Source organism: Arachis ipaensis, chromosome B5, assembly GCF_059453495.1.
Source record: "Arachis ipaensis isolate K30076 ecotype BB chromosome B5, ASM5945349v1, whole genome shotgun sequence".
Lineage (NCBI taxonomy): Eukaryota > Viridiplantae > Streptophyta > Magnoliopsida > Fabales > Fabaceae > Arachis > Arachis ipaensis.
In genome coordinates, this window is record NC_142440.1 from 156,854,608 (window position 1) to 156,878,370 (window position 23,763).

Below are 23,763 nucleotides of genomic sequence, written 5' to 3' on the forward strand. Positions count from 1 at the left end.
TAACAATGAAAAAACTAATGATGAGAAAATTTTGGACCAGTATTTTTATTAAAATTTGGTCAGTATTTAATTATAAAAAAATAAGTAATTTTATATTATTGGATAAAATTTCACACCATTAAAACACTAATGATACTAATTGATAACTACAAATCATAAAATTTGTTAGTCCCCTAACACTTATCTGCTAGTATTAACGGGATTTTTATTTAAATAAATTAAATAAATATTTTATTTATTGAAATAAATAATTTTAAAAATTATTATGAAAATACGTCATCTACCCTTATCTCGTTTACTTTTTAATGTATCTTGTTTACATTGTAAATATAAAATATATTTTTTGAAAATAATAAAAATATTAATAATTTAAATTGGGTCAAACTCTTGAAAATGAAACATTTCAAATAATGGGGAAGATGGACGATTTTATATAATAGAGAAGATGAACGATTTTAAAAATGAAATACTATTAATACTTTTACTTCTCCCAACCATTGAAATAAGTAAAAGCACCTAAGTAGCTGCCAACTATTAATACGGTTACCTTTTCTAATTACCCACTATTAACACTATTGCTTCTTCTACTATTTGCATTGACTAATTTTCAGTAGGATTTACATTAAATCAATTTAAATAATACTTCAACTTTTTAATTGAGGTATAATTTTTTTATTAATATTTTTTATTATTTTCAAAAAATATACTTTTATATTTACAAATACATAGTGTAAATAAGATAATTTTTAATATATCTCGTTTATAGCGTAAATGAGATATTTCGTTTACACCGTAAACGAGATATATAGAAATTAAAAAATACACATATTTCGTTTATAGTGTAAACGAGATACATTAAAAATAAATAAAATAAGAGTAGATTACGTATTTTTGTAATAATTTTTAATAAATTATTTATTTCAATAAATAAAATATTTTATTTAATTTATTTAAATAAAAATTTCGTTATTATTAGTATTTTCATTGTCATTAAAGTTGACACATTTCCTCTTTACTACTGTTCGTCCACCAAAGGTGGTGTTCTCTCTTGAATCTATAACATTCCAAAAATATTTTCATTTTGTTTTTCTTAACAAACCCACAATACCAAACCTTCAACCGTTGAAGCTTGATACCACCAAAAAAACCATGTAGTCCATAAAATCAATTTCCCAGAAAAAGATTACCGTAACAATATTATTATGATAATCTCATTAAAACTAAAATCATTCTCGTGACAGACCATCAAAGTCAAAATCCCTACTTTTGTCAGTGTACTTGTGACAACTGCTAGATCTGTCAAACGTGTTATCGAACAAGTGTCACATAATGACACAATACACATAAAATCTATAGGTATAGATATTTTATACCATCTACACCATAGATAATGTTTGGAATCTTCAAGGTCTTGTCTCTAATATTTTTAGGGATCTAAATTTGATTATTCAAAGCTATGAGCCTAATGAATATACCTCAAAAGATGGTTATTTTTGCCTCCTAGATAAGTATGCTCTTGCCATCACTTTTATAAATTGGACTTGGTTGTGAAAAATTTGTATTCTTGAGAAAGTGAAACTTTTTTTTAACTATACCTTCACAATGTTTTTTTCACTCGTAAATCCTGTTTCAACTGTCACCTTGAATCTTCAAATATTTGTCGGCATTGTAACATTTCTACAGAAAATATTTTTCATTGTTTGAGAGATTATGCCAAAGTCCAATGCATTTAGAGCAATCTCGGAATCAATCAAGTTCCGACTTTAATGGTACAAGATTTTTCGATCTGGCTGCAAACGTTGTTAAGAAGAACTGATTTGTTTTTCTTGTTAGTTTTGTGATGCATATGGCTTGATAGGTGATACGTCACCTTTATCCTCAGCCGCCCGAAATTTTCGGCCGCCCGAAAAGCTCGGCACGTGAGCAAATAAGCTCGGTCTCGCATTAGCCGCCCGGAAAGCTCGGCACGAAAGCAGGCAGGAACGGCCTCACCCATTTGAAAATAAGAGACGTGCTCAGCAAACCTAATCACTAAAACAGAACATCATAACCAACCTATAAACTAGGACTTATCCACAGCAAACGGATAAAACAACTCCTATAAAGCCGAGCTAATATCCTCGGCTAAGGTTCAGGTTCTCTCACTCTCAGTCTTCATACGCACTTAATTACTCTCACTCGAGATTATCACTAACTTGAGCGTCGGAGTATCTTTTGCAGGTATTCCCGCCGCGGTGTTTGTTCCAGGCCGACGTATAGCTCTTCCTCTCCGACAGCTACTTGCTCGGAGTCGCTAAGCTCGGCCACCCCAGTGCCAGGACGAAACACTTGGCGCCCACTGTGGGGCCGAAATATATCTGACCTCACCATCCATTTTGTTTAGTATCTTACTCTATTTTTGCAGGATTCCCTATCCTCGGACATGGCTGACAACGGGAACCCCCAACCTACACAGGCAGAGCTCTTAGCTCAGATCGCCGAGCTCCAGGCGGAGGTGCGGAAGATAGCTGAGCTGTCTGCACAAAACAATGGAAAGCACGAAGGAGAAAGCTCTAAAAGCTCGGTGCAGGGCAATGCAGATCCCCTGAATATCACTCCACCAAAGGAGAAGCTCACCCTCGAGAACCCCTTTTCTGACGAGATCACTAAGTTTCAGATGCCGAAAAACTTTGTATTACCTACAACACTAGAACCATACAAGGGGTTCGGTAATGTTTTTTAACAGCGCTAACAATGAGCCCGTACTTTGTCGGGCTTTTCCTACTTATCTTGATGGTGCTGCATTACTGTGGTTTTCTAAATTGTCTGCAGGTTTGATTTTCTCCTTTGAGGAACTGGCGAGATCCTTCATTGACTACTTTGCGGCATCAAGAATTTATGTCCATGGATCAGACTACCTAGGCACAATCAAGCAATGCCAACACGAGAGTTTAAAGAACTACATGACCAGATTTTCTGAGGCTACTATGGAGATCCAAGACATGGATCCGGCTGTCCACCTTCATGCCCTCAAGGCCCGCCTCCGACCAGGCAAATTCTGAGAAACCATTCCGATAACGAAACCAAAAACACTTGAAGAGTTCCGAGAGAGGGCCACAGGTCAAATGGAGATTGAAGAGCTCCGCGAGGCCCAAAAGCCGGATAGACAACCACAAAGAAGGGATGAGGAAAAAGCTTTCAGATCACCAGGCAACAAGGATACAAAGAAGCCCTTAATCTCACACCAAAATACAACACGTATACCAGATTCAATACCAAGAGAGAGAACATCATAAAAGTGATTCTGAATGCCAAAATCGTGAAGCCACCAGCTCGGGCGGGAAACTACCAAGACCAAAGGTTCGTGGATAGAAGCAAGCATTGCGCCTTCCATTAGAAGTTCGGCCACACCACAGACGACTGCATTGTCGCAAAAGACCTCCTAGAAAGACTGGCGTGTCAAGGGCTTCTCGACAAATACGTCGAGAGTCGGAAGGCCAGAAGAACTATCTCGGACAGGGAGGAGAGCAAACAACCAGGGACGGACAAGAACAAAGAAGAACAGACCACCCCTGATCCACCAAGAGGCATCATCAGCCACATATCGGGAGGATACGTAGGCGGAGGTGAAACAAGCTCGGCCAGAAAATGAAGTTATAGGGCGATGCTAGCAATCGAGGGAACACTGCAGCCAAAAAAGGAGGAGGACCCGGATGTCACAATATCCTTCAATCAATCAGATTTCATATCAGCAAGCCCTAACCTCGATGACCCAGTGGTAATTTCCATCCAGGTCGGAGAGCTGTTGGTAAGGAAAACACCGCTGGACCCAAGTAGTAGCGCTGATGTTTTATTTTACTCTACCTTTAAAAAGATGCAATTATCAGAAAAACTGATACAGCCATCCTCGGGAGAGCTAATTGGGTTCTTCGGAGAAAGAGTCCCCATCATGGGACACATATGGCTGAGGACCACAATGGGAGAGATCCCTATGTCGAGGTCCGTTGATATTCAGTACCTAATAGTAGATTGTTATAGCCCTTATAATATTATAATTAAGAGGTCCGCCTTGAATATATTCAAAGCGGTGGTGTCCACATTACACCTGTGTGCAAGGTTCAGAAAACCGAATCAGTCATCAAACCGCTCTAGTCACTGGTTTACTGGTTCACTGGTCTAACTGGTCCAACCGATGGTTCAACCGGAAAAACCGTTTTAGAATAGAAATAATAAATAAATTATAAATACACATTCTAAAATATAATTATAGTCTAATATAAATTTTAAAATATCTTCAAAATTTAAGACACTACATAAAATATCATCAACCAAATACCATATGATCTTATCAAAATCCAAACTCAAAAGTTAAATAGTAATAAATTAAAAGCATATCTAAGTATTAAACAACTAAAGACTAAATAGTAATAAAAGCATTACTTGGTCATTTCAGTATAGAGTTCACATTCTAATTTTTAAACAACTAAAGACATTGTAACATAATATTCCTATGATATCTATACACCAACCTCTACTTTACAAAGCAGAGGCAGGTCCAGTTCCATCATTTGTGCTCTGTATTCTAACTTTAACAAAATGTAGATGACCTATGGCCACAATTCTGGCACACCATCTGCAAGTCTAGAATTAGCCATCTTTTTGGTAATCAGATTTTTCAACTCTATTTCTCCGGGAAACCTTCCTTCTTTCAGTTTGGAGAACACCTTCAAAAGAAACAAAGATTTAGAACAGGTTATGAAGAATTAAAAAGCATTGAAGATGACACATGTTACCATCCAAAAGGATACATAGGGAGGCAAAGTTTGACCAAGAAGAACTTTTCTAATTGATAAGAATACATCCTTGTTTTCATAATTAATTTACCACTGTCCCATTTGTTAGGGGTTATACAAGTAAACCCTATAAGAATTAGAGGAAGCAACTTGAATAACTCAATCATTGATATCAAGAAATACCAATGAAACAAAACTTAGAAGAATAGTTCATCACCCTAAGGTATACCCCAGTACCCAACATCAATAATCACAAATTACAAAATTGAAAATGATGGAACACAAGTGTAAAAGTGAAAAAGTGCAAAACAGCATTCAGCCAGTCAACAATTACAAAGCAGCAAAAGCGCAAAACACTAAAACACCAGTAGCCCTCTTCATCGTCTTCATGTTTCTGTATCAAGGTTCTGAAAACCAAAAAATTAATAGCAGCACAAAATTAATACTACCAACAGCATTCAGCAACAAAAATTATCATTCAGCAACAAACAACATTTGATTTGATTTCCATTTTACCATTAAGCAACAAACATAACAAAATAGTAACAGTAACAATTTATCCCTAACAAAATAGTAACAGCTTATCAGTAGTAATTTATCATCAATTAATAAGCCAGTAATAGAGTTAATCAATCAAGAGCAGGCCAGAACAAGCCAGAGTAGTGAGCAAAGCTAATCAACTAAGAACAAGCACTAAGCACTAACAAAGCATTCAATCTCAAGCACAAAGTAAAAAAAGAAAACAGCAACGCATCACTTAATAATCATCAAGCAATGAAAACAAAAACACTAAAAACGACTATCACTGACCATCGATGAACAAGCACGAAGAGGGTTTGATTTCTGAACAGACAATAAAAAAAACACGAAGAACAAGCCACTAGCAGTGAGTATTGACCTTCGACGGACGACGGAGAGCTGTTGAGCGCGCGGACGACGGCGACCAAGCGATTCGTGAGAGCGAACAGGGGTTGGTGAGATCGAAGTAGCGAACGCCGATAGCACGAAGATGGAAGTTCTTGAGTGCAACAGAGGCGACAGCAGCAGTTTCTCACTCCGACAGACGGCGACAAGATTGGTGGAGGCTAGGGTCTGCTTTCTTTGGTGGAGCTAGGGCATTTGCTGAAGGAAAGAGTTGGAGAAAGGAAGGGGGGTGAGGGGACAAACGCGTGCAATTCCTTTTCTTTCAACGAAGGAAGGAAACGGGGTCATTTCTTATAAACCGGTCGGGTTCTGGTCCGGTCTGACCGTCCGGTCTCGGCCGGTTCATATCCGATTTTTAAAATAGCGGTTTCTGTTAGTAACCCAAACCGTTTGAGCTGCCGGTTCACGGTTGGACCGGTTCGACCGGCCGGTCCGGTCCGGTTTTCAGAACATTGCCTGTGTGTCAAGTTTTCAGTGCAGGAAAACAAGATCGCTACAGTGTACGTTGATCACCAAAAAGCTCGGCGTGCTACAATGCCTGTCTAAAGCAAGCCCATACGAGGGAAACAGCTCGGCCCCAGGTCCAAGCCATACATAGCTCGGCTGAAGCTACAATGTTAGCCAATCTCGACCTGAGAGAAGACATCGGCGAAAGACCTCGTTCAATGGACAACCTTCACCAATTAACATTAACAGCAGATGAAAAGCAATACACATACATCGGAGAAGCACTGGAAGGGAATGAACGAGCAAGACTTATACACATACTGCGCCAGAACGCCGACCTATTCGCATGGACACCAGACGACATGCCGGGAATAAGCCCAGAAGTCATCTGCCACAGATTAGCAATCGACAAAACAGTCTGACCAGTGGCACAGAAGAAAAGAAATCTCGGAGAAGAGAAAAAACAAGCAGCACTTGAAGAAACCAAGAAGCTCCTCAACGCAGGCTTCATCAGAGAAATTCGCTTTACCACATGGCTATCAAACGTGGTAATGGTAAGGAAAATTTCAGGTAAATGGCGCATGTGCGTCGATTTTACAAACCTAAACAAAGCTTGCCCTAAAGATGCATATCCATTACCTTGCATTGATAAGTTAGTTGATAACGCTTCTGGTTTCAAAACCTTGAGTTTTATGGATGCCTACTCTGGTTATAACCAGATTTTGATGCACCCAGAAGACCAAAGTAAAACAGCTTTCATAACAGAACATGGAAATTTTTGTTACAAGGTAATGCCTTTTGGCTTAAAGAATGCATGTGCGACATATCAAAGATTAATGGACAAAGTATTCCAACAACAGATAGGCCGGAACATGGAAGTCTATGTAGATGATATGGTAGCAAAAACGCCTGCACAAGGGTCACACTGTGATTACTTGGTAGAAGTTTTCAAACAACTCTGAGCTTATAACATGAGGCTCAACCCAGATAAATGTGCTTTTGGAATCCATTGAGGGAAATTTCTTGGCTTCATGCTAACCTCACGAGGTATAGAAGCCAACCCAGAAAAATGCAATGCAGTACTGACCATGACAAGCCCAAAACAGTAAAAGAAGTCCAACAATTAGCAGGCAGAATAGCCGCTCTATCACGTTTCCTACCCGCAGTGGCAAACCGATCTTATCATTTCTTCCAGACGTTCTCTAAGGGCAAGAAATTCACATGGACAAACGAATGTGAGAATTCCTTTACAGAACTCAAACAGCTCTTAACATCACCTCCAATACTCCAGAGACCAGAGGCAGGTAAACCATTGTATTTGTATTTATCAGTATCTAACCATGCCATAAGCTCGGTCCTAGTGATAGAAACAGGAAAAAAGCAAAACCCAGTATACTTCATTAGCAAGGTATTACAGCCAACAGAAACAAGGTATCCGAAGATAGAACAGCTAGCGTTGGCGCTAGTCACCACGGCAAGAAGGCTGCAACATTACTTTCAAAGCCACACAATCATAGTACGAACAGACCAACCACTAAGGCAAATATTAATCAGACCCGAGCTTGCCGGACATCTAATAAAGTGGTCAATCGAACTATCCGAGTTCGACATTCAGTACGAGTCGAGAAAAGCTCTGAAGTCACAAGTACTTGCTGACTTCGTGTCAGAGATGACTAATGAGACCCAACACACAGCAGCCAGTTGGAGCATACATGTGGATGGAGCATCAAACAGAGAAGGAAGCGGAGCTGGGATATTGCTAAAAGAGGGAGAGAAAGTGATTGCCGAACAATCACTACAATTCCGCTTCAACACGAGTAACAACCAAGCAGAATAGGAAGCTCTGCTAGCGGGATTGAAGCTAGCCCAGCAACTCGGAATACCTCAGATAACAGTCTACTGCGACTCATCACTGGTAGTACATCAAATCAAAAGCGAGTACCAGGTAAAAGATCCTTTGTTAGAGAAATATTAGCTCATAACAAAGGATCTCATCTCAAAGTTCAGTAAATTTAATATTATCCATGTAAACCGAGAACAAAACACCAGGACTGACGTGTTATCCAAGTTAGCCACAACAAGGCAAACAGAAAACGCATCAGCACTGTCTCAGCTAACACTTGACAAGCCGAGTTTCGAGCAAGAAACAGTTTTAAACATCATGCAGGTCCGAGATTGGAGAACACCTTTTCTCACTTACATCAACACAGGTGCAATACCAGATGATGAGCCGAACTTGCCGCTCTTCCGAAGAAGATTAAGTTTCTATACAGTACTCGAAAATACACTGTACAGACAAGGACACTCTCAACCACTGCTCAAATGCATCAGCAAGGAGGAGGCCGAGGATGTCATGGCTGAAACACACGAAGGGGTCTGTGGAAACCACATCGGCGGCCGAGCATTGGCTGCAAAAAATATTACGAACAGGATACTATTGGCCAACGATAAAAAGGGACTGCATCTCTAAAGTCAAAGCATGCGATAATTGTCTAAAGCATGCCACCCTCTCAGAGACCCCGGCCGAAGAGCTCCACACAATAGAGGTAAGCTGGCCTTTCGATAGGTGGGGATTGGATATCCTCAGACCCTTTCCGAAAGCGCCAGGCCAGGTAAAGTTCCTTTTAGTATCAATAGACTATTTCTCTAAATGGATAGAAGCACAACCACTAGCACATATAACGGCAGAGAAAGTGCGATCTTTCTTATGGAAAAACATTATATGTAGATACGGTATCCCAAAAGAGATAATCTCGGACAATGGAAGACAATTTACCGACCATAAGCTCGCTGCCTTTTTAACAAATTTTAACATTAAACATCACTTCAGCTCAGTTGAGCACCCACAAACTAATGGACAAGTTGAATCAGCTAACAGAATTATCTTACAGGGCCTAAAGAAAAAGCTCGGCGAAGCCAAAGGCGAATGGGCCGACCTCATTCCAGAAATCCTATGGAGCTACAACACCAGCATTCAATCTGCTACAGGAAAAACTCCTTTCAAGCTGGTATATGGTGCAGAAGCACTGATCCCAGTAGAGGTCAGTGTCCCGACATTAAGGGCCGAGCTTTACGATCAATCAAACAACTTACAAGCTCGAACAGCCGAGCTGGATCTTGTGGAAAAAGAAAGAGACATCTCAGCCATAAAGCAGCGAGCCAGAAAACATTACATAGAGCAAAGACACAACAAAAGGGTGGTTCATAGGTCTTTCAACAAAGGGGACCTCGTACTCAGACGAACAGAGGAAGCTCGGAAACCTCCAGCACATGGCAAATTAGCAGCAAATTGGGAGGGACCATTCCGAGTTCTCCGAAGTCTCGGAAAGGGGGCTTACAAGCTAGAAGCCCTCAATGGAGACCAGCTTCCAGGAACATGGAATGTCTCCTCGCTAAGGGAATACCAATCATGACACATGCTGTAAACACGCGAATGATGGTACTCTTTTTCCCCTCCGAAGTTTTTTTTCCAAAAAACACATGGGTTTTACTTGGAGAGGGTTTTAACGAGGCCGGACGCCACAAACCATCATACCAATGTAACTTACATTGCAATCAAACACATTTTTTATTGGCAGTTAGCATATATCCCACTCGGATAAACGTGCAAAATAATCCGAGCTTCATAATCAGAATCCAAAATACGTATACCGAGTATATCACTCGGAGAAATACAAACAAGCGAAACAACACTAAATTGTCCAAACGAAGCCTAAAGGCTCACTCCACCATACCAAAGCTACCGCTCTCCTTATCGATAAGAAATGGCAACAGATAGCCATCTCCAATACATACACGCAATTGTTATCACAACACAGCATATCATCATCATAACTTTGCCAAAATATCATATTCTATAAAAAACTAAACAAGTCACTGTCAAACCGAGCTATATACTCGGAAACCAAAATATCAAGACCGAGAATGATACTCGGAATCATCCAAAATAACCAGAACAGTCAGAAACAAGTCTAAAATCCAAAACACCATAAACAATGTCTACAAAATAAGAGCATAAAATAAAGGCCTAATCTGCCTTATCACCAATGCTAGAACCACCACTCTCCTTCTCAGCGGCTTCATCATCCACAAGCTCTCCGTTAGCTACCACCTTTATAATATCCAGCTTTGAAGCATCAACCTCTGGAAACAGAACCTTAACCTGAGAAGCAGCGCGTTCGAAGCCTTTAGCGAAGGCTTCATACACTTCACCTTCCAATTCCTTTACACGAGCAGATAGCTTACCATTTTCTGACTCCAGAGTCTTCACTCGCGAAGAAGAAGACATATGAACACGCTTCTCCTCCTCAAGCTTTAATTGCACCTGCTCCATGGAGGAAGACAGCTCAGAGATCTTTTTCTCTTTTTCTTTAATAATACCAGACAGCTCTTTAAGATGTGACGCCTCCTTCTCGTCTCGGCCCAAAGCAAGCTCTTGTGCCCTACCAATGGCAACAATCCGAGCACCAATCACCTGCAAAGGAAAAGGATCAGTAGCAACACCATAAAAGAATACAAATAACATTAAAAACAGGTAAACAAATATACCTGAAGAAAATGACTAACACCAGCTCGACCAACCTCATCGATCATTTTCATATCATCTGGAAAACAACAGAGCTCGTTAGCCATTGTACTAAAGGAATAGAGCTTCGCCCACAACGACTTCCCATGCTCGTTCTCATCATATCCATGAAGCCTCTTCTGTGACTCGTAGGCAAACTCCACCATTTGGAGAATCATGAAAGAATCACCCTTGCCCTCCAATACCTCGGCAACACTACCCTTCGCCTGACCCCTCTTACGCTTTGACTTTTGAACAGGACCATACTGCACAGCAGCAGCAGCAAGACCTTTCCCCACATTGGAAGAAACTTCCTTTTCACTTTTCTTGCGTTGGTTGAAGAAAGACTTCAACCCCGCAGTGGTAATGGTGGGAGCTTTCTCGGCTGAAAACCACAAGCAAACCAAATTAGAGTCAACATATCAAAGCAGAGAAGGAAACAAACATAGTAAAACAATTTACCTATATAATCATACACAGCCTGTCTATCAGTATCCCATTTCAATATTTCAGCAACTGACAACAAACCCTTCGGACCCAAAGACTTAAACAAAAAATCCATTACAATATCATCATCAAGAAGCCTATCATCTACATCCAGTGCTTGATACGGCTCGGCACACCAGAACAAGGGGAACCTTTCCACTAAATGTTCGTTCAAATAAAAGGGAAAATCCTCGGGTACACTCCTAACCTTCACAAACATAGATTTGAATTCCTTATACGATGATTTATACAGGCCAAATATCGCACGACGGGGGTAGCTACTAAGGTTCACCCATAAGCCCCGATTTACCCCTTTCGCCTGAAATAACGAGAAAAACAACCTAAGAGACGGCGGACGGTCTAGCAGCTCCATCAATATTTCGAACGCCCGAACAAAGCCCCAGGAATTAGGGTGAAGCTGAGTTGGGGCACAGTTCAACCAATACAAAACCCCACACTCGAACTCGGTAAAGGAAAGTCTCACACCCAGCTCAATGAATAGACAGCTATACATGTAGAAAAAGGACCAATCATCTAATCGGTCACAGACCCGGTCATCCCTCCCACAAGGCAACAATTCTATCCTAACATTACTACCATCCCTGACCCAAATATTCGACCCCAGCAACCTCACCGACTCCTCATCATCAAACTGAGATGCGCGCTCCCTTACCCTAGCATCAATCCAGTCATAAGAATCTACCACATTACAGTTCGCCATCAAGGACAAGAAAAAGAAAAACACAAGAAAACAAAGAAGAAACGAAGAAAGAATCACAACTGACCTTGCTTACTCATTTTTCAGACAAGGAGAGAAAATAACCTTTATCCCAGAACTCAGCAGTTTGAAAAGAAAAAAGAAGTGAAAACAACATATAACTTCTATAAAACAAACGGTTACTAACCCTGTGCATTTACTCCAGATTGACAAAAAAGAGGGAAGCATTAAAACCACTACTAAATCCAACGGACAGGGGTGCCTAGAAAAGCGGGACAGTTTCACATCAATAATGTCATGATGGTGCGCAGAACAAAGCCACCACTACAGGAAACGTTTTGAATTTTGAACAAGACCAAGCCGAGCTTGGGGGCTGCAAGGAGTATATACGACAAACAACTCAGCGACCGAGGATTGCGGTACTCCTGGTTCGAAAGCTCGCCATGGTCCTGTCCAAACCAAGACAAGCTTGGGGGCTATGATACGTCACCCTTATCCTCGGCCGCCCGAAAAGCTCGGCAGGTGAGCAAATAAGCTCGGTCTCGCATCAGCCGCCTGGAAAGCTCGGCACGAAAGCAGGCAGGAACGGCCTCACCCATTTGAAAATAAGAGACGTGCTCAGCAAACCTAATCACTAAAACAGAACATCATAACCAACCTATAAACTAGGACTTATCCACAGCAAACGGATAAAACAACTCCTATAAAGCCGAGCTAATATCATCGGCTAACGTTCATGTTCTCTCACTCTCAGTCTTCATACTTACTTAATTACTCTCACTCGAGATTATCACTAACTTGAGCGTCGGAGTATCTTTTGCAGGTATTCTCGCCACAGTGTTCGTTCCAGGCCGACGTATAGCTCTTCCTCTCCGACAGCCGCTTGCTCAGAGTCGCTAAGCTTGGCCACCTCAGTGCCAGGATGAAACAATAGGAATGCTTGAATCTTCAATAATAAAAACCAAGCCCCTGCTTCCATAGCTTTCAAAGTCAGATTCTTAGTCGAAGAATTTCAAATTGTCTTGTCTTTCAATTTCTAGCAAAGTTCCTTTTTGATTGAATACAAATGGACTCAACCGAACATTGAATTTGTAAAAATTAATTGTGACGGAAGTATTTTTCCTAGCTATAAGAAAGTTGAATATGAATGTGTTCTTTGTGATAAAGATGGTGTATAGATTTCAGGGAGTGCAGAAAAGGTTCATGGTTCAAGTGTGCTCCACACAAAGTTGGTATGGATTGATGTTGGTGCTAGAACATAGTGTTCGAAATATTGTGTGCCAGACCAACTTAATTGATGCATATTCCCTTGTTAACATTAATCCCTCTTTAAGACCACTGTGAATCATAATTTTTTTTTCCAGATTTTTTGAGCTTAAGATGTGCAGAAAAAATTCTTCTTTAATTTGATATTATTCATTGTGAAACTAATAAAGTTACTGATCTTTTAGCAAAATATAGTGCACAAAAAATGACTGACCAATATACTTAATTACAACCTCTGCTGCAAGTGTTGTATCTAATGTAGCATGATTTAATTTAGTTTTATTTTTTTTATTCTTTTTCTTTTGTTTTTCGTTACCTCACCCCAAAAAAAAAAGACTATGGGCCTTTCTAATAGACTGTTAAAAGAATTTTTAAAAATAAAATAAAATAAAAATAACAATAAATTCGAATATAATTAATTGAAGTAAGTCTAAATTACCCATTTAATGTTTAGTATGTAGTCAAAATAGTTTTGTAATAAGAAGTGTAAAGTATCGTTTTTGTCCCTAAAGTTTGGGATAAATTCTATTTGTGTCTCTAATATTTATAAAAGTGATTCAATGTTATCTTGCCGTTAATTACACATCATGAATGCTTTAATTTGAGTTTTAAAAATCTCTTCTTGAAGTTAGAATACAAATGTCTATCATAGAATCGATGATCTACTCCGAAAAATAGCTTATCAAAAGTTGAAACTAATTTCTACAACATTTACATAATTTACTTTTCTAAGGGACATAATTGAATCTAAACACAATTAGTGAGTATAATATTAAAATCTAACACATCCAAGTGAGACTTAATTGAAAATGAATACATTCAAGTGAGAATAATTGAAAAATATAATCTGATTTGTTAGTATAATTGATAGTAGGATAATATTAAATCACTTTTATAAACGTTAGGGATACAAATATGACGATTTAAATGTTAGAGATACAAATAGGACTTACTCTAAACATTGAGGACAAAAATGATAAGAATTAGTTTTTCAAAATTTATTTAACGTGAATCAAATTAATATACCAAAACAAAAAGTACCCCCAAAAAATCACCACAATCCCCAAGGCCATGTATACTTCCTAGTTCCTTCTCCTTTTACTCAAATACATTAAACTCTTCATAATGATGCAGACAATCATGGGAAATAGATTATTTAACAGTCAATATTTAGTATATAGTAAATTGTTATGAGAAGCTAGTTTTAATGATGAAAACCAATTAACACTTATAGATCTTCACAACTGAATGACTTGGAGATTATTCCATTCATCGGAATGTTGAAAATGAAGATTTTTTCTTCTGAAGTGACCAACTACGTGATCTCAATCATGTACACTTGAATAGTAATATTTCATAATAAGAATATAATTGATTTAATTCTAACATTAAATTGTTTTATTGAAATAGATAAAAAATAATAATTAAATCAATTTATAAGTTAAATTCCTTATTTTTTATAAAATTTTGTTGAAATTTAAATAAAGGGCTATATACATAAGTATTAGCTCATCATAGGTGTCCCACATTTTTTATTTTGGTTGTACACGGTATTTCCCAACTCGATACGTCAAGGACTAATCCGTTGCACATCTGAGCTTCATTTGCGGATCTGAGCTCTATTTAAGGGTCTGTCGCTGGCCAATGAGTTACTACATACATAAAGTGGGATTTAAATACCCGACATTTGCTTAAACAGACCAATGAACTGAGCATTCGACCAACCCAAGTTGGTTGTCCCACATTTTTTATTTAACAAAACTAAAGCTATCCCCAAATTGTAGAAATGCATGGAGGAGTTTTATTATACACAAGAGCGGAGAGAAGAATAGGTGGTGGTGGACCTTGGATTTAAGGAGAATAGACGGGTATGGAGAGACAAAGAGAATGATAATGATGACGGTAGATGAGTTTAGAAAGAAATAAATAATAAAAGTCAAATATTTTTGGAATTTTGAAAAATATGGTATGATATATTTCATAATTAAATTTATAGGGATCAATGGAATTTAAATGAAAAACTGGATTGGGATTAAAAGCGATTTATATTAGCAGACTTGATTTAACGAAAATTTGGATACTAATTTGACTTGTTAATAAAAATTAAGAGATTATTTTAATTATTTATTATTTTCAAATAGTATAATTTTATTAAAATTATTAATTATTTGTTTAAAATAATATATATTAATATATAATGATTAATCTTTTTATGTGTAAGTAAAGTATATTGGGTATATAAAATACTTAAATGGCTGGATAATGATTTTATAAATAAATTAATAAAATTAGAGAAGCTTTACTGCTTTAGACGAAATGAACGAAGCAAAAAGATTTATTTAGTTGTTAATAGAATAATAATAATTAGTGGTAGGTGTTGGCATCGTTGAGAAAAAGGCTTTTGGTGAATTTGAAAACACACATGAAAACAAAGCAGTCTCAGCAAAGTAAGCGCTGTTTGTAGCTGTTGTTGTTGTTGTTGTTGTTGGGAGGGGGTTTCTGTCCCAATCCTCACACAACACGTAACACGCACGGGGACACCGCTCTCTGAAACTGGTGAGTGGTTTTGGTTTCTGCTGTGGATCTGGGGTTGTTTAGCGAGCTCTGAATTCTGATTTCACTTCTTGTCTTTTGTTGTTTTTCGCTTCTGGGTTTTGCTGCTTTTCTCCTTTGGGTCTTGTTTTTCAAAGGATCATGTGTGTCTCTTCTGGAAATTCAGCTTCAATTTTTGTTTTTTGGAAGGGGGGTGGGGGGAGGGGATTAGATTACTACCTTGGGGTGTGGTAGAAGGTGTGGTAGAATCTGTTTCAAAGTTTTTATTTTGCTGAAATTGTGAGCTAGGGGGAGCTAGAATATTGAAATTATTGCAACTTTTGATCTCAGTGGTTTGAATTGTTCAATGAACCTTGCCCTATTTCAGCATTGTTTTGTGAAGTGGTTGATTATCATTGCCGTGGTTTTTCTTTTGCAGATCAACTGCTCTGTTTGAATTAAAAAAGAGAGAGAGGTGGTCCTCGCTGGTTCAGGTTCATGGTATCGTGTGCCTTACGCGGAGTCTCTTTGTCAACATATTTTGGCTTTTAAAGCTTGAAAAAAGGGGTTTTGGTGTATGACTGTCTCAGCAAGAAAATCAAAGGCTTCCCCTTTGTGCTTGGTAATACTGTTTTGTTAAAAGGGTAGTTTCAATATCCTGAACTAGAAATTTCAACTATCACTTCTGGGTTTTGACCTTTTGTTGAGGAGCGAGGATTTGTGTTTTGGTATGGCTATTGCCAAGAGTAACAACAGTAGCAGCAATGAACCTTCTACTTCATACAAGTGTTACAAAGTAGCAGGCTTGACCGAAACCATATTAGAGACAAATCATACTGCTAATTTGAAAGATCGATATGTTCTTGGGGAACAGTTAGGCTGGGGACAATTTGGTGTCATCAGAGCTTGTTCTGATAAGCTGACAGGAGAGCTTTTGGCGTGCAAATCAATTGCTAAGGATAGGTTGGTTACGTCAGAGGATCTGCGAAGCGTGAAGCTTGAGATCGAGATCATGGCTAGGTTGTCTGGGCACCCGAATGTGGTCGATCTCAAAGCTGTTTATGAAGAAGAAGATTTTGTTCATTTGGTGATGGAGCTTTGTGCTGGAGGGGAGCTGTTCCACAGGTTAGAGAAGCACGGGCAGTTTTCTGAATCTGAAGCCAGGGTTATCTTTAGGCACCTTATGAAGGTGGTTTTGTATTGTCATGAAAATGGTGTTGTTCATAGAGATTTGAAGCCCGAGAATATTCTCCTTGCTACTAGAGCATCATCATCTCCAATCAAATTGGCCGATTTTGGGCTCGCAACCTACATCAAACCTGGTACTTCCATCCTTGCAGATTATTAGTCTTCTTTTGCTCAAGCGGAAAAAAACAATATGTGATATTTATCCTAAGATGTTGCGCTTTGTTTAAGCAGGACAAAGTTTGCATGGGCTAGTTGGGAGTCCGTTCTATATCGCTCCTGAGGTATTGGCAGGTTCATATAACCAGGCTGCTGATGTGTGGAGTGCAGGGGTTATTCTTTACATTCTATTAAGCGGGATGCCTCCATTTTGGGGGAAGACCAAATCCCAGATATTCGATGCTGTTAAGGCGGCTTCCCTAAGGTTTCCTTCCGACCCTTGGGACCACATTTCTCAGTCAGCGAAGGATTTGATCAGGGGAATGCTCTGTACAGAACCTTCTCGAAGGCTTACCGCCGAGGAGGTTTTAGGTAATTTTTTCTTTCCTTGGGCTGTTAATGTGAATCTAGTGAAGCTGTTTTGTTTAGATTTGTTATTGAAGTAGTAAGAGAGCATTTTAGAATTTAGACAAGTAGGATGATCACAAATCTACCAAGATGATATTATTACTCAAAATTGAATGTGAAAAGGCATACATTTACCATATATGTATCACATAACTCCCACAAACCTTCGCCGTCTTTTTTCTTTTACCTAATATTTGAAAGATATAAATATCACCTCGTGCATTTATAAATACTCAGCATGTTTTCTTAGGCATTCCCCCAGATTTCTCTTTTTCAATGTTGTAATATTTTACCACCATGAAGCGCAAGAGTTTTGTTTTTGATATCTCTAACTCATCAATTGGTTACATGAAGAGCAAATGATATCATATGTTATTTGTTGGCTTTTTTTTTTTTTTCAAAGGTTGTGTGCTTCTTGTTTTGATGATATTCAGGGAAAACATTTTTAGTGGATTAGGTAACTTTGCACTAAAGAAAACATTTTAAAGTATTGCTATGTTGTAATTACAATTACATCTTACACTCTTTCTATTATTCTTTATCGAACACAAGTTAATTAGATGGATTGTAGTTCTTATTTAATATGTTTTAACCCTCGTGAACCACTCCCAAGCGATAAAAAGCACAGGAAGAAGAATAAGACACAAAATGAGAAAGAAATCAAATAATATATTTTCTGATGCTCTTATGAACTTCCCCTTCATAGATCATTGCTGGATGGAAAGCAATCAAACAGATCCTGAACAACTAAGTGAGCATAAAACCGGAAGTTGTGAAGAATGGGATGTTGGTGGTGGCTCATTCTCTGCCTCTTTTATGTCCAGGAGTCAGGATATCAGCTTTGGTGCTGGTTCGCCTACTTGTGATGCTCAATCACCTACATTCACATGCAGATCATCATTTTCGTCGTTTCTCGTGGAACCAGTTACTCCTTGTTTGGTTTCTGGTGGGTTTTCATTTCAGAGCACCAAAGATTCCGAAGGCTTGGAATTTTCTTCTCCTGTTCAATCAATGCTCAGCTTTTCATTTATTAGTCCCCGTTCCGTTGTTGAGCAAAAGAGCTGTAAATTGGAGCGCTCAACTAACACAGCTGCAATAGATACGCTTCCTGGAGGTATGTGTAAATGTTTTTTGTTTAACTTTATTTACTTTTTCTTAGATACTCCAGTCTGATTATGTTCGCGATTTATTCCAGAAGCAAGCTTGGGAAATTTGCTTCTTGTATCGGATTCTCCCTCTTGCATCGTCGGACTTGATGTTAAAGAATCGAACCGCAAGCCTGCAGAGACTAAAAGGGCAGGTGGAGTGAATGGACAACGGGTAATGGGAATCCACAACAAGAGAAACCGGACAATTGGACTTGGCGATTGCGAGCAACTAGATCTTGTGGTGACTGAGTCAATCATCCGCTGGTCGTCGTGCACACAACTCCCTACATCTTTGAGATCATCACTTGTCTGCTAAAACCAGATAGACTTCTTGAGAGATTAATCAAACAGCTCCATGTTGTGCCTAAGTGGGCGCATACCTGCACAAATTTTGCCTAACGCATTGTATATGTTTTCTCTTTTGCGTTGTTGATACTGTCTTCTTGCTGGTGTGATGCTGTGATTTGTAGTATAGATTCTGATTGAGTTCTAATTGCTCAGTTTCTTGTTTTTCCTTCATTCCCCTTTTAATGTTAAGTAGCTTGTTAAGTGTATGTTATAATCGGGTTTCTATACTTAATGATAAAGCTGCATGGCATGCTTTTGAGTTTTGAGCGTATTTCCTGATTTAATTTCTTTTATTCATTAAATCAGATATATTAGCAAATCAATTATAACTAATTGATTTGATTAATTTATTATATGTATAATAGAGCTACAAATAAAACAGGGAACATAGATGTTGTGGGATGAATTGAAACTGCAAAGAGATTTGGCCTATGGAAGAGGTGTGTGCTTGATAACCCTCTTCTATATATATTTTTTTAATGCCTATTGCAGAAATCTAAATATGATGCTATGTAATTTTTATTTTTTAAAGATGAAAACTATAACTGAGTCCATCTGTATTTTATTTTTTACTTATAGATTTTTTCCCTTAAATTTGTTACCTTATGTGTGCTTAAACCTCAACTATAGATGCCACATTAGCATCATTGTTTGTCATCATAGCTGCTTCTATTAACGGAGACAAATTTACCTCAAGTTTTGGCAATTTTATCAAGTATTATAATTTTCTTATCGCATTTTTTTTTTCATTTTCTACTTTTAAATTATTTCTATAGACGTTTAAATCTTTGAGAAGCAATTTTTGGTAATTTACTCAATTTTAATAAATTTCATTAGTTGAATTAAAAATGGAAAAGAATCTATTTTATTCATAGTTGTTAAAATCTCGATTTAACTCTTAAAATCTTCTGATATTATGATTTTAAACAAATTAATTAATTTTATTATTTGATTTTATTATTTAAACTTATTACAATTCCATGTTTTAGTACTTAATTTGCTTTTTCGATTTCGCATAAAATCTCAACGAAAAGTTTATGATGGGATCATCGATATGAAATCCAGTAAATGCTTTCACTCATTTCATGTATAATTAGTCCAAATTTGCAAAACATATCAAATGATCAAATATTTGAATCCAGCCTACCCATATTAAGCACATTCGTAGCTAAATTACAAAAAGAAAAACAACAGCAAAAAAACAAAAACAATAACAAAAACAGATTCATAATTTGGCATTTCATGAGCAATTTGTCACCACAGGCCATTATCCATCACAGCCGAAATTATGCCTTTAAGTGTTTCCTACATGACATTGAAATTAGCATTGCTCATTATTTCTTTCTTTTCTTTTTCAATTTTGGACCTTCAGTAGGGAAAAGTAGGGAAAAGCATATACCGGTATATGTACCTTAGAATGGTCTTTAAGACCAAGCGAGAGCACCAGTGGCTTAGAGGAGCCAGAGAGACTACAAATCAGGAATAGGGTATATATCAATATAATTTAGCTAAGTTGCACAAACACAAGTACGTCTTAAAAGCATCTCTTGTAATGGATCTTTGTATTCTGCATGTCGAATGTTTTTTTGGCTGAAATTACAATACCGAGAAACACTACAGAAGATGTGCAATTTCAACCAAGTTTCTCCTAACAAGGAAGAGTAGTTACCTTATCTTCTCAATCAGTTGACGGGCACATGCAGCCAACATTGGCTGCAGCAAATGAAGTTAGCAAAATATAAGCACAACCATCATTTAGAATATCAAGGTGAACAAATAATTGCGACAGGAAAGCCTACCTCATCCCGTTTGCCAAATATAACAGAAACATTGAACGTTGGATTAATCGACACACCTTCCTTCCTGGCATTGGAAAAACCATGTGATAATGCAAAGCATCACTTTTTTAGAAAGTGCAAGACAATCCTAATTCAAGTTGGCAAAATAGAAAACGGAATTTTCTAAAGTCGTAGTTCTCACAACAATTTTTCCGTGTGTGTAGCTGTTTAATTTGAAAGTTCCAATTTGCATGCACATCTTTAACTTTTAATGAAGTATACTGAAACTTAAAACCAATTTAATGTAATTAAGCCATTCATTATGCGCTGAGAGTATTATCTAGGTCATCCCAACCAAATTGACCTTAAAGACACCATCTTCGGCAAACTCTGTTAGTATAAAAAATCTGAATCTCTAATTACAGACAAACTTCATTGAAAGAATGACCTATCATATCCTACACAGTCATTACTTTCCGCCAAAAGATAAATCACCTTCCTTGTATCTAATTATAGAATACCAATATCTGCAGTAGAATTCCATAACAACACATTATGCACAAACAGCCAAACCTTAACTTCGACGGTGGTGTAGCGAATTTCCATGAACCCCAGAAGGAGACAGTAGCGAAAGAAATAGGGAAAAAGTAATGAGAACTTCACAGTTTACAACCAAACATGTACCATGAATTTATCCCAGGAACACAATGGCATGGCTTAATTACTTACAAATTTACTAAAATATACTTCAATTCTCAAGCAAAATGTAAACAAAACCAATGGTATAGGTACCTGGCATGCAGTATTGTCCCCATGGTTCCTATTTGAGTGGCTATAACCTGATAAGTGGGTCAAAAGGTTAAGACTGCAGCCATTAAAACATATACGCAGAAGAGGCAAATGAGCAAAGTCCATCTACCTGAAAATAATCTTCATAACTCATAACAATAATCTGTGTTTTGTTTCCCTGACAAGCACAAATAAACAGGCTCAGTTATATAGAAAGCAAGTAGAAATAATTGCATCCACCCCCCTCTTTAATACAAAATTATTTTTTGTATCAAACAAATATCAAGCTTTTCCACAGGCATGCATACCTTGATTACAACAGAGAAATGATTGTGGCGTACAGGAAACTGTGGGAAAGCCAAAGTGCTGGTGTTTGAATTCATTGGCAGAAGTAAAGGTTCTGATTTTGTTATGGCACTACTTGATTCATCAACTTGCACAATGGATTGAGTCATTTAGTCACTGCTTTAACACAGTCAACCCTAGCATCACCATTATCACACACAAACACTAAAGTACTAAACCCTAAGCAGACAAACACAGGTAATGGAAAGGGCCTACCTGCACGGTGCAGATGGACGGAGTTGGCAACATGCAGAGGCGCAGAGAGGCGGCGCCAACGGAGGGGGAGGAGCCGATTGGCGCTGAGGCAGAGAGAATGAGAGGGGGACTGGGCCAGAGGGTGGGAGAACTAGAAACAAAAAGGGACAAAAAAAAAAGAATAGTTATTAAAAATTAAAAATTCACGTAGGATTTGTATTCGATGAAGTTATTAGATGGTATATGATTTAATATGTTTGATTAAATTATTATTTAATAATTTAAATTATTTTTTTAAGATATTTTTTAATAATTTTTTAATTATTAAAAAATTTATTTTGTAAAGATCTGAAATAATGAGATATTAATTTTTTAAAGTCGAAATTTATCCATTTCGACTTATTTTTAAGTTTTGATAAAATTGTTAATAATTTTTAATAATTATATGAAATAAATTATTTATTAATATTAATTATTATACATATTAAGTGGTAATATTTTTTAATTTAATGTTAAAATAATAAATATTTATATAAAAAAATTAATAATAAAGTACAAAAATAATAGTTAACGAAAATTTTGGTAAAATTACAATTTAATACTTAAAAAATTATAGAAAGATATTTTAGAAAAAAATAATTTAACTATTAAAAAATTTTTTAAAAAATATTTTTGGTAAAAATATAATTTAATCAGTAAAAAAATAATTTGTTAAATAATATTTTAGTAAACAAAATATAATTAAAAAAATAAACTTTTTATTAAAGGATATTTTTGTAAAAAATAATTTATTTTTTCTTAAAAAAATTAAAGTTAACGTTAGTTAATATAAAAATGTTTAAATGAATTAAAGATAAGATTTTTTAAAAGTTATAAATAAAAGGAATATATATTATACAAATAAAGAGGGAGAGAGTGTGTCAAATGTCATTACTCATTTTAACCTTTTTCAAGGAAGAGAAGTGGAATTTTTTTTAATTTTTATTATTAAAAAATTATTGAAATGAACAATAGAATAATATAGGACAAATTGTAATCTTAAGAGGGTGAATAATTTGTCAAGTCTAAATTCAAAAATATTTTTCTATAGACAATATTTAAAGTGCGATGAGTAGGAGTACATTCAGTATTTTTTATTAGAACTTTTATCCATGAGAAATAATATAGAATTAATATAATTTATTATTTTTGATTAATTAATTATTAATATTCAAAAATATAGGATAAAATATATTATTAAATTATTAAATTAAAAAAATTAGATTAATAATTAAAAATAATGATAAAAAATAATAAATTTTACAAACTCCTAAGTATTTCTCTCTACTCAATTGCTTTGTACACTCTAAAATGTCATATAGAAAGAGAGTTCAGTTTATGGAGACATGGAGATCTACGCAAAATTATAGTGAAAACCACCAAGTATTAAAATGTTACTACCAAATGGCATGTTTGGTTTAAAGTTATGTGTAGACTATAGTACGTCCCTCAACAATATTTGTTGAAGATTGGTGCTTCATCTCAAATGATCAACTTTGTGTGAGAGATAAAACTTTCTACGAATATCCTTGCTTAATATTACAATTTGAATCCCAATCCATGTTAGGAGGAACTTTGAACTGGATGCAATACCACTTAACACCATGTTGAGGAAATTTGACCTCCTTATGTAAATGTTGATAATAATAATAATAATAAT

At 36.8% G+C, this 23,763-nt stretch overlaps 2 protein-coding genes across 5 annotated transcripts; one reads left to right on the forward strand and one right to left on the reverse strand.

The window, feature by feature from the left end:
* Positions 1-15,515: 15,515 nt before the first annotated feature.
* Positions 15,516-19,228, forward strand: PEPKR1 (phosphoenolpyruvate carboxylase-related kinase 1). Its single transcript, XM_016348685.3, has 5 exons — positions 15,516-15,733; positions 16,149-17,031; positions 17,129-17,425; positions 18,168-18,575; positions 18,657-19,228. Exons 2-5 carry the CDS (start codon positions 16,440-16,442, stop codon positions 18,923-18,925), a joined length of 1,566 nt encoding a protein of 521 aa, XP_016204171.1. The 5' UTR covers positions 15,516-15,733; positions 16,149-16,439; the 3' UTR covers positions 18,926-19,228.
* Positions 19,229-20,010: 782 nt separating this feature from the next.
* LOC107644764 (uncharacterized) lies at positions 20,011-22,271 on the reverse strand. Of its 4 annotated transcripts, none has more exons than XM_016348692.3 (8): positions 22,086-22,271; positions 21,833-22,006; positions 21,655-21,702; positions 21,528-21,574; positions 20,757-20,820; positions 20,627-20,670; positions 20,369-20,426; positions 20,011-20,262 (listed from the first exon to the last, which is right to left on the reverse strand). In XM_016348692.3, exons 2-8 carry the CDS (start codon positions 21,977-21,979, stop codon positions 20,212-20,214), a joined length of 459 nt encoding a protein of 152 aa, XP_016204178.1. In that variant the 5' UTR covers positions 21,980-22,006; positions 22,086-22,271; the 3' UTR covers positions 20,011-20,211. The 4 variants fall into 4 exon arrangements, with proteins under 4 accessions (XP_016204178.1, XP_016204177.1, XP_088345013.1 ...); XM_016348691.3 differs by having other exon boundaries at positions 21,833-21,986; positions 22,086-22,254; XM_088488887.1 differs by having other exon boundaries at positions 20,357-20,426; positions 21,833-21,986; positions 22,086-22,233.
* Positions 22,272-23,763: the final 1,492 nt, after the last annotated feature.

Bases quoted from the DNA above. Each gene is read 5' to 3' on its own strand.
- PEPKR1 (XM_016348685.3), top strand. From the start codon at position 16,440: ATGGCTATTGCCAAGAGTAACAACAGTAGCAGCAATGAACCTTCTACT. The intron at 17,032-17,128 runs GTACTTCCATCC...TTGTTTAAGCAG, and splicing joins CGCAACCTACATCAAACCTG to GACAAAGTTTGCATGGGCTA. The intron at 18,576-18,656 runs GTATGTGTAAAT...GATTTATTCCAG, and splicing joins AATAGATACGCTTCCTGGAG to AAGCAAGCTTGGGAAATTTG.
- LOC107644764 (XM_088488887.1), bottom strand. From the start codon at position 21,979: ATGACTCAATCCATTGTGCAAGTTGATGAATCAAGTAGTGCCATAACA. The intron at 20,671-20,756 runs GTAGGCTTTCCT...CATTTGCTGCAG, and splicing joins TATTTGGCAAACGGGATGAG to CCAATGTTGGCTGCATGTGC. The intron at 20,263-20,356 runs GTATATGCTTTT...AATGTCATGTAG, and splicing joins ATTCTAAGGTACATATACCG to GAAACACTTAAAGGCATAAT.